Genomic DNA, 11,657 nt, shown 5'->3' on the forward strand with positions numbered 1-11,657 from the left:
CTTAACCAGCTTGAAGTACTTGTATCGAAAGAACAAGGTAACATCATAATACTTTAAAATGGTTGAGAAAGCCACTAGGGGGACATTCTGAGCTTTCAATTGGTTATTCACATGTATAGACAGAAGTAAGTGTACATAAGGGAGTGTTTCCAAAAATGGAAAGAGGTGAATGAGGCCACTGTGTTTGATTCAGTACATGAGCAATATCTCAGCAGATAGAAAAGATGGGATGTTCTTATTTTATATTCTAGCTTGTCAGTATCAGTAATTTGAGTTCCTAATTTGTAAAAACCTACAGGCTTTGTATTTTGACATCACAAACATCTAATTTGAACCAGTGCTGCATTCACATACCACGTGACACATGAAAATTTATGTTTAGGTGTTGTTTTTTTTAATATTTACTTCTAAATTAAGAAATTAAATAATGTATAATACTAAAATTTGAATTATAATCTATATTTTGATTCCAAACTTATTAACATAAATTCATAAAATAATAGTTCAATAAAATTTTGAATGCGGGTCAACAAACGCCATGACATGGCCTTTGACCCATGACTTGTGTGGAGAGGATTAATCAACATCAATTTGCAGTTAATATAAAGTACTCCTTTTGCTTGTAACTTCTAAAATTTGTGACAAACACAAGAAATTATCTAGTGATTTCTGAAGAACAAAGTTTTACAGATGACTAAAACTTTGCACTGATTTCAGTTACACACGTGCATAGCTTAGGCACTAGGCCTAGATACCTAAAATCTAAAAATAAAGGATTAGACCGCAAAGAAAATATAAAAACATTAATAGGCTACATTAAAGTTTCCTAAGTGTAAAGAATCTATGAAAAGTAATTGTAAAATAGCTAACAAGACTAGGAGTCACAAATATTTCACACATTCAATCCTATTGGTTAATAATTGAGAAACAAAAAAGGAATGAAGTTGTAATATGAAAGAACAAAAAATAGTACATGCAATAATTTATCTCACATTAATTTATTTTTAACTGATGATTCACAAAGAACTTATTTTCTGTAGCAACATGAGTCTATTTCAAACACAATGAATAGGAATTAAGATTGAACTATAAGCACAAAATAGTAATAGCTATTTGAAAAAAAAGAATCTTATCAGTATTGTGTTTTTTGTCGTAAACATTTGTGAGAAATAATGTTATGGTTTTTCCCAGGTATTTTGGGTGTGGATTTTTGATGCAGTGCTACACTCAGTTCTGTTGTTTTTCTTAACATTGCTGTGTATACATCAAGGTAAGATACCTAATTTTGTAAATAAATGTTCACTATGCAGGAAGAGTATAGAATATAACCCTAAAAATTATTTTATCTGATAATATCCTTAATGAATACAAATTCACTGAGCAAAGTTAACAAGTAGAAACAAAAAAATTTATATTCAAAAAAATTCAATGACATATTATTTACAATGTACTTGTTAGTATAGTGGTGCCAAGTTATTCAACTCTTAGACTAACAAAAAAACCCTTAATATTTTCATAAATATGCAATTACATGAACCAAAGATATTTTCAATTAGTGTATTTTGCCGCATTTTTTCATGCCTCATGTTAGTGTCATCAGTTGTTGTCCACCACTTTTCCATGGCTGTAATGGTTCAGTTAACCTTTCAAATTATGGACACATTACTTGCACTTCGTGGTTTTCAAGGTCTTGTACTTTGTCTGCATTTATAGCAGCATTACTTCTCTCTGTAAGTGTGCAATGTCTTCCTCTAATATGTATGTAAAACCTCTAATTGCCTCACCTCTTTAGGCCCTACTGTTCCCTTTTCTAGTGTGTCTCTAGAGTGGGGTATATTTTAGTTGACTTTCCTTCAAGTAGCTTATTTCTTACCTCTTTTTTTTTTGTGATGAGTGGGGTTTAGTAGCCTTGAAAGTGTACTCTTTGTCTTACTTCCAGGTCTTTTTGACAAACATTTATGAGACTATTGGGTCTTCAAGGCTGGTTGACTATACTTCTACTTACCTACATTGACACTGACTTGTAAGCCTTGAGGTCCATCAGTCTGTGCCTTTTCTAGCTCTGCACAATTTCCCACATGCAATATTTCTGTATTTAAATAGCTCACGCTACAGATCTTTCATTCTCATTTTGGGTTTTCTAGTTGAAATAACCCAATATTACATTTTAACATAATCAATATACAATAGTCTACCTTTTGCAATGTTATTTTTGCATATAAAAGTAAATTCAACTTTGTAACTGAACAAAAAAAATCAAAACAAAGTAATGACAAGAATGCAGAAAACATTGTGTCATCACAAATTCTTAAGATATCAGTCTAAGTGCACATGTTATGAGTAAAATTTATTTTGTGGTAGATTGGATTAATGGCACTCCATCATTATATAACTTGATATGTGTGTCAAGGTTTAATTTTGTATGAGTGAAATGGTTTAATATATGGAACTTTAGCTTTGTGAATGACATATAGAAGTAGCTGGTGTGGGAAGTAATGCTTTTCACTCCACAGGGAGTTTTGATATCATCTTTTGCACCTGCACTTTTAAAAAATGGTATTAGTAGAGCACTTTTCATAGTTTTTAAAAAAAGAACAAAAATATTTACTTTAATGAGATAATAATTAACAAGTTCTAAGCCTAATTTAAAATTTATAGTTTCATTATACATATATATATATATATATTGAGTATTATACAATTATAAAGTTTGAAGTTTACATTGTTTTGATCAAGCCAATAGTTTGGCATACACTGTTGCTGCAAAAAATGACTATTGTGTGTTCGTATAGGGCCTGCAACATAAAAATCTTAATAAGGCAAAAAATAATAATTTAAAAAAGGAATATGTGTGTTCCAAGTCTTTTATTTCTCCAGTTTAAAATTTATTCTGTTTCTAATAAAGATATTGTTATTCTTTGTATTCTTTGTAAAATAATTAGTGTTTGTTTTGTGTGTTGAACAAGGTAATATAAATTTTCATATAATTTTGTAACCCCCTTTTCTTAAATCTGTATTAAACTATCTGTATACTGCTATTTTAAAAATATTAGAAGCCCATTCCTGACATTATACATTATTGTGTTAGATGTTGTAATTATATATTTTTTATTGTTTGGTACTTAATTTTTAAAAACTAATGAATTATGTTAAGCTTTATAACAGTAACTGTATCCAGTATTTATGTTTGTTGTAATTTATGAAACCTTATATAAAACTTTTTTTGATATTTGTAGCAAGAAGTAAAATGAGAGCCTAGTACAAACTATAATGTGAACAAGAATTGGCAGTACTAGATGATGAAAACAAAGTTGTTGTGGCATGCAACATTTCTCCAGAAGACAAAAAAGTACAAGAAAGTTGAAGAAAGATCACTGTAAAGAAATAGATGATGCTAGTGTAACACTGGAGAAATGTCAATGTGTCATATCGACTTTGTTTTCACCACCTAGTACTGCCAATTTTCATTAATGCTATTGAATATTGGCCAAATAAATCCTAAAATATAAACAGTTACAATAAGTTTTTTACTTCTAGATTAATGTTGATGTTTTAAGATCTTTGATTGTATTAAAATGCACTACAATTCGACAATTATGAATTGTCAATCAAACAATAAAGTTATATTTTTTTTATGTTTCACAGACATGATATATAAGTAGTATACCAGTGATATTTCAAAGATAACTTAATGTGAAGATACACATCTTTAGAAAAATTATTGGCTTTTTATCAGCTATCCATAAAACAATTATTCTGCATCAGAAACCCAGCCAATTGATGCATAGGTAGCTGGTTCAATGTACAGACAGAAATGAGTAAGATATTCTTATCTGCGAGTTTTTCCATTATCACTTCAGTTATTTTATATACGCAGTATGCAGTATTTTCACAAGACATTAAACAATTGACTTTTCTGTATAAAATGGAAGAAAAAAAAAGCAACAGTTTTCTTAAAATCATCGATGGACTTTTGTATTAGGAATACATAATAAAACAGATGATTTCACAGCATAGATGTTGTTTGCTTCTAAATGTTAAAACTTAGCACTGTCTATATACCAAACCTTCATTGTCATCCATTAGACATTAGATTATCCTGAGCATATTTTGTAATTAAGGCAACTTTAAAAAAAAAGAATAACCTCATATTGTTTTCTGAAAATGTATTTGTCCTTCTCCTATAATATAAACAGACATATATCATTCTATCATTTATGGCGTGCCAGTGGCAAAGCGGTATGTCTGCGGACTTACGATGCTAGAAACTGGGTTTCAGTACCCATGGTGGACAGAGCACATATAGCCCATTCTGTAGCTTTGTGCCTTTAAACAATAAACAAACAACCTGTCATTTATGTATCATGATAACTTTTACAAGATGATTATTGTCAGTGTTCTGTTGTTAGAAAAATATATTACATTAAGAATTCTTAATCCATTTCATTATTTATTGTGCAATTATGACTTCATACTCACATCTGGCTATCATTTACAGGTGTTTTGGGATTAGAATGGTATAATGCTTTATTTTGCAAATACATAAGTTATTATATCATTTCCTATAATGCAGGCCTGGCATGGCCAGGTGGTTAGGGTGTTTGACTCTCAATCTGCGGGTCGCAGGTTCGAATCCCCGTCCCACAAAACATGCTCTCCCATTTAGCCATGGGGATGTTATAATGTGACAATCAATCCCACTATTTGTTGGTAAAAGAGTAGCCCAAGAGTTGGCAGTTGGTGTTGATGGCTAGCTGCCTTCCTTTTAGTTTTTCACTGCTAAATTAGGGACAGTTAGTGCAGATAACCCTCCTGTAGCTTTGCACGAAATTCATAAACAACCCTATAGTGCTTTCAAGTTCATTGTGTTTCAGCATTCCATAACAGTGTTTTTATTTTTATTTTGCATATGTGTATGTTGTGTAAGGAAAATATTAGACCAGAGTACCATTTGGAAGAAAACAAATTGTAAATGATGTACCTATATATAAAAGAAGAAAACCTTGCTCATACCAGTTTTTTTTTAACTAAAATGTAACTGTGAAAGGTCTTGTTTAATACATGTAAATAAACATCTACAGTAAGCCATTTTGTGTTTCATAGCTTCAGATTTTTTAGTATGGTCTTTTATTATGTTTGTTTTAGTATAATATTAGATATCAGTCATTAGTGGCCCGGCATGGCCAGGTGGTTAAGGCACTCGACTCGCAATCTGAGGGTCGCGGGTTCGAATCCCCGTCACACCAAACATGCTTGCCCCTTTCAGCTGTGGGGGCATTATAATGTGACGGTCAATCCCACTGTTCATTGGTAAAAGAGTAGCCCAAGAGTTGGTGGTGGGTGGTGATGACTAGCTGCCTTCCCTCTAGTCTATAACTGCTAAATTAGGGACGGCTAGCGCAGATAGCCCTCGTGTAGCTTTGCGCGAAATTCAAAAACAAACAAACAGTCATTAGTTTAAGCTTGATTAGTTTTACCCTATACTTTTACTATGTGCTATTATTCACATTTGGCTGAAACCTAAATGAATCAATTTTTCAACAGATATTGAATGGGGAAGTGGATTGAGTGGAGACTATTTAGTTTTTGGGAACATGGTGTATACTGTAAGTACCTGTTTTTGTGTAACTCACTGTTAGTTGAAAGATGCCCATATTTCCAAATTAATATCTTCAAAAAAAATTTATTTGAAATTGTATTCATGTCATATTTACTTTTTTTTAAATTTTCGTGATAATCTATAAATGGATTCTGGGTTTTTAAAAATAAAATAGTAATTTTGTAAGGTTAAATCATGCAACAAATTACTGATTGCTGAAAAATTTTACTTCAAGGCCTTCCATAGTAGCATGATAGGTTTAACTTTCAAAAACATTTGAACTATTGAAGATACATTATAAATGCTAGGTAGCAGGCATATTTTGCATATAATTTGTTTAGTTTGATTTTTAGGAAGGCCCTTGAGCCTAGTTACCATCTTCTTCAGTTTTTACCCTGACAGTTGCTTTATACATAAGATTTGACAGTTTTAATATTTGCTAAACAAGTATGAAACAACAGCAGTCACATAGCACTCTTCTACCCACATTGTTGTTAGATCAGCAGTTGAACAGCTTCATCAAAATTACTAATCTGTTACTCTATCTATACCTTGATGGCAATAGTGGCCCTACACATTTCATAAGGTTCAGTGTTTACAAATAACATAATCGTTTCATAAGTTTAAGCTGTCAGAAAACTGGCACTTTTCCTACAGGAAGTTTCATATGCTAATTTAGAGATTTTAAATGCTCAGAAAAGATGAGAGAAGCAATATTTTTATATCAAGCCATTCAAAATTCAGTTGTTGGTTGAAAACTAAGTGATCATAACAAAATTTTCTTGTGTGCATTACTTATTTATGTTTCTTGGGACATAGAACATTTCCAACTTTTGCTATACCATCATCGTAATTTAAAAACATATAAATATATTATAATCTTGACTTGTATAGCCTTCTGTGCAGATTGACAGCTACACAAAAAACTTAGAAAATAGTTGGGAAATGAATCTTTGTTTCAAAATTTTTTGAGAAATTACACACAGATGTGATACATTCACAGATACATAAACTGTAAATAGTGATTATAATAAATATTAAACAGACGTGGCTCACATAAAAATACACAAGCTGTAAGTAGTGATTGTAGCAGCTGTTACACTTCCAGACATGGCACACAGATACATAAACTGTAAATAGTGATTATAGAAAATATTAAACAGACATGGCTCACAAAAATACACAAGCTGTAAGTAGTGATTGTAGCAGCTGTTACAATTACAGACATGGGACACAAATACACAAGCTGTAAGTAGTGATTGTAGCAGCTGTTACACTTCCAGACATGGCTCACATAAAAATACACAAGCTGTAAGTAGTGATTGTAGCAGCTGTTACAATTACAGACATGGCACACAAATACACAAGCTGTAAGTAGTGATTATAGCAGGTATTTAACTTACAGACACATACATAGATTGTGGTGTGAGAAGTTAATTGCTTTTATATTTTTGGCCAATTTGTCTTTGTCACAAGAAATATTAATCTAAGAATTCAAAAAGAAAACATTTTGTTTGTTTTTCAGTATGTTGTTGTCACAGTATGTCTTAAAGCAGGACTTGAAATGAATGCTTGGACATGGGTAAGTTTTTTTTTCCAAGATATTCTAATTTCCGTATGTCTTAAAGCAGGACTTGAAAGAAATTGTTATAGATGGGTAAGCTTTGTTATGTAGCAAGACGTTCTTATTTAAGTATGTCTAAAAGCAGGACTTAAAGTGAATGAGTGGATATCGGTAATTGTTGTTTTTTTGCAAGATGTTCATGTTACAGTTTTTCTCAGAGCAAGTCTTGATTTACTTGTTTGAATATGACATGGTTAATTAAATGTTTAATTGGTAGAAAGTGTTTATATTACAGTGATAAACCAGGCTTAATTAATATGAATGAAAGGTTGCTGTAGTTACCCAAGGGTTATCACATAGTTTTAAGACGTAAATGTGTTTTAACAGATGAAAAAATTACAAACAGAAGTTTACGAGTCAGTTAGTTTAATCTTAGGTTAAAATAAAACAGTAAAAACATATATATTAGAACTAAAAGTTCATTATTGTATCTTAAAGGTAGATTTGTTTAAAAGCATATTTCATATTAACATGTATACATTTTTCCACATGTTAAGAAATATCATACTAAATAAAGAAAAGGTACATAAACACATAGTAATAACAAGAAGTAAATTTTTCTGATATTCATATACCACACTTTTTTGTCTAGCCTACTTCAGGCTTGTCCTCAAGCTGACAGTTAACTTTATTTTATCACTTTTAAAATTGCACCCCAATTGAGGAGTGCTTTAACTTTTTCTCACCCCTGAATACATTTACACACCACACAGGTGTCAGAACTTTTGAACAAAGAAATCCATTATATAATCAAATTTGACAGAAATACCCTTTAACAAAATAATACTATGTATAATATAAAAATAAACCTTTTAACATTATTGCAAGCATATATGCACTAGCATAAAACCTTTAACAATGAAAATCATAATTTTGAAACCTTTAACATAGGCCATAATGTTATATAAAAGAACTTTAACAATGATAATTATAAAAAAATTCAAATTGTACAAACTCAGTAAACCCTTTACAGAATCAGACTAACATAAAATATGCCCTTCATAATAGTTACATTAAAAACAACATGAAACAACCCCTCAGAATGACATCAAATTGAAATACATTAAATAACCCTTTTAGTCCAGCAGATAAGCACCCAAAATTGTTCAAATTGGGAGGAAAGCGTGAAAATAAGTACACACGTAGATTCAGATAAAGGTAAGTCTCATTTCAGATCTTGTCCTGAACAGCCACCATATTGGAACCCAATATGGTCATCATCAAAAACTAACCTTACACACCCACATGCTTCAAATGCACATAGAATTTTAGATACTTAGTTAATACCAGTACACCAGTAAATGACTGCAGGAAGACTTTAATGTATTTTCATTCATATGTACCACTTACAATGGAAACTGATGAGGTAGCTTTAGAAATTACCCATGTGCACAAGTTACACATCAAGAGCTATGAATTGCCTTTGAAGTTGCCAAAAACATCTTCTACATCCCTACATATGCAAGACTTTGACCGTTTTTCACACATTCATAGGCTACAATACTGTGTTGGCCTTCTGTGGATGAGGAAAGGAAACTGCATTTGAGACATGGATAGGATACCGTTATGTGACTACTATGTTTACAAACCTTTCAGTAATACCTCAATACTTTATGCAGAAGGATCATACACTGATAGAATGGTTCACTGTGTTAATGTACAGCTGCACTTGCTCAATTAATAATGTGAATCAGGATCACCAAGTGTTATTTTCCTAGGGAACAGGAACAAGAGAAAACATCCCTCTAAAGCAGGCTGTGCTTGAATAGCATGTAAATAGAACTGCTTATCAGGCTGTTTATGTATGGGGACAATCACTAGTGTTTGAACAGAATGTACCAATACAGGTGAATGTGGTTGGGAGTAACCAGATCAAGGCTGGATACCTTTGTGGATGACCATATTTTAGATATTTGAATGACATTTGTATGTGCACTTGAAGCATATAGTTGAGTCATGTTAATTTTCAATGTCTGCCATATTAGAATAAGAGATGGCTGCTCTTTGGGGCAAGATCTGTAATGGGTCTTAATTTTACATGAAACTCCATTTGAAAATCTATATGTGTGTCAACCTTCATGCTTACTTCACAATTTGAGCAATTTCAAGCTTATCTGCTGAACTTTGTTTACAAAAGTAAAACCTATACACATTTTCCAGTGGCCATAGGCATGATTTAACCCTATTGTCACAGGCATCCTTTACTGCACATGTCACGAGGTTTTGTGACCTACATTCAAAATTTAATTAGATTATTTTTTGTTTATGTCATACCAATTAGTATAGCATAAATTTATGGTGCATAAACCATATGTTGATTGTATATACGTTTTAAGTTCTTAATTTTATATGGCAATATTAAACAAAATTCTGAATTTTCCCTAGAGTGAGAAATGTGATATGTTTTCTCTGGGCTTCCCCTTTTCTCTATTTTATTCACCACTCCTCCAATAAATATGAAGTTGAACGTAAATTACTGACTATAAAATTGTCATTGCTCAGACAAACCATAATTTTTGTAGGCTTCAATCCTGTTTAGTTACAGAGCCATCAAATAGAAAAATCAGACCCCCTCTTGCCACACCTACCTGTCACGTCCTCTGTCAGCTGCTTCTTTTTCAGCATCCTGTTCCAAACTGTCTAATTCCAATGTTCCATAGTTTTTTAAAAATTCACAATTAACCAGACTGACTAGTGTTACCTATGTGACTGGTCATGTGAATAACCATTAAATGACATGGCTGTCAACAACTTTTTATAACATGCAGTACTGCATTAATGAGAAACAAATGCAGCTAGAAAAAAAGTCAACTTAACAGTTTTCTTGACTGCTTGTTATGTGAAACCTGCACATATGCAAAACAAAGAATTAATTCAAAGTAAATACTATAATATTAGAAGAAGATAGAAATGCATGATATATTCATATAGTACAGTATTTAATGCTTAGTGACTGAGGTTTTTAGTTGCTGTTTCATAGAAGCATTTAGTCTCCAATTTTAATTTTAAAGTCTTAAAATATGATCTGTGATCAAAATTTTTGTTAAGATTTCAAATTGTAAGAAAGTGATATAGGTGTGATTAAGTTAATGATGAAATTATATTATATATATTAAATGTAACATTAAGATTAAGTTGGAGTTGACACTTAATTAGGGAATTACCTAACTATAAAAAGGAGATTTTCAAAATTTTCTTCTCAGTACTGACTTGGTATGATGGCTGAGAATTTAGATTAGGTCTAATTTTAGGTTTATAATTGATCTTATGCTTTGAAATTAATAAAATTTTGTTTTGCAAAACTTGAACATGGAACACTCACTTTTACTTGATTTCCTGTTCCAAAAATGTCTCACCTAAAGAACTTTGTTTAATTTTGCAGCAAATGTGTGAATTTGACAAATGACTGAGGCACTATCAGTTAACCTTATCAAGACAGGCACCTGTATTTTACTCTGAAAGTAAACTCTTAAGTCTTTCATAAACCAAAAATCAGAATTTTTAATTAAGTATTTTTACTAAAACTTTCTGTTTAATTACATAGTGTCAGAGTGTTGACTGCTCCAAGTGTAACGAAATTTTCATAATAAGATTAAGAATACTTTTCTTCATCTGAAAATTTTAAAATTTTGATTGCATAATCCCTAAAATCTCCTAAATAAACATCAACTGTTTTTTTTCAGAAAAAAATATATTTTATGTCATATTATCTCTACCCTAACTCTATACGTGGTTGCCACCCAAAAAAAAATCGAAATAATTCTAAATTACCCTTTATTTCTTTCTAGAATGACATCAAACTGTAACATGAAACTTTGTTTGTTTATCCTAAATAGTTTAAGTATCGTAATAGTATACATATCTTTATACTTAAATTTTGTTTTATTCTATTGAATTACATAATCACAAGATGCTTGTGAGTGTACCTCATGAAAATTGTTTATTATCATCATTATTATTCTTTATTTTACTGAATCTATCTTTAAAAGTTTCTAATTTTTACATTTTATTTTTATAATAATAATAAGTAAAGAATACACATGAAAAAAAAAATACAGAACTTACCTGGGTCGTCGTCTTTTTTGCTGTCAACTGTCGATAACACTTAACCCTACTCTTTTATACTACTGCAATAAATAACTTTTTATTTAATTAAATAATGCTCCAAAGAACACAGAATCATACAATATAAAAAGCAGACTATGTCCCATAACTATCACTTATCACGATTATTCTGGCTTTGCAACTATGCGATGAGCCATTAGAAATTCAGCTAAGCTTGTCAATGTCTTTCTGATGGGAATCAAACTTGAACTCAAAGCAAAACTGATAATTATCTGTGCAGAAAACAACGTAATATAATATTTCATTGGATAGATTGAAACTTTGGCTTTCATTTGGTTATAAATAATGTAATAATAAACGTCAGAAAAA

The 11,657-nt window shown here is 31.1% G+C and overlaps 1 protein-coding gene across 1 annotated transcript in view; it reads left to right on the top strand.

Annotated features, from left to right (window-relative positions):
* LOC106465118 (phospholipid-transporting ATPase IA-like) overlaps positions 1-11,657 on the top strand; it is a gene marked incomplete at its 5' end in the record, with an annotated part of 177,451 nt that overhangs the window by 118,701 nt on the left and 47,093 nt on the right. Inside the window, 3 exons of the mRNA XM_013925316.2 lie at positions 1,192-1,270; positions 5,545-5,606; positions 7,125-7,181. Coding sequence (XP_013780770.2) covers positions 1,192-1,270; positions 5,545-5,606; positions 7,125-7,181 — 198 coding nt within the window. The remainder of the gene's footprint in view (positions 1-1,191; positions 1,271-5,544; positions 5,607-7,124; positions 7,182-11,657) is intronic.

This window comes from Limulus polyphemus, unplaced genomic scaffold (genome assembly GCF_000517525.1).
Source record: "Limulus polyphemus unplaced genomic scaffold, Limulus_polyphemus-2.1.2 Scaffold1842, whole genome shotgun sequence".
NCBI classification, from domain to species: domain Eukaryota; kingdom Metazoa; phylum Arthropoda; class Merostomata; order Xiphosura; family Limulidae; genus Limulus; species Limulus polyphemus.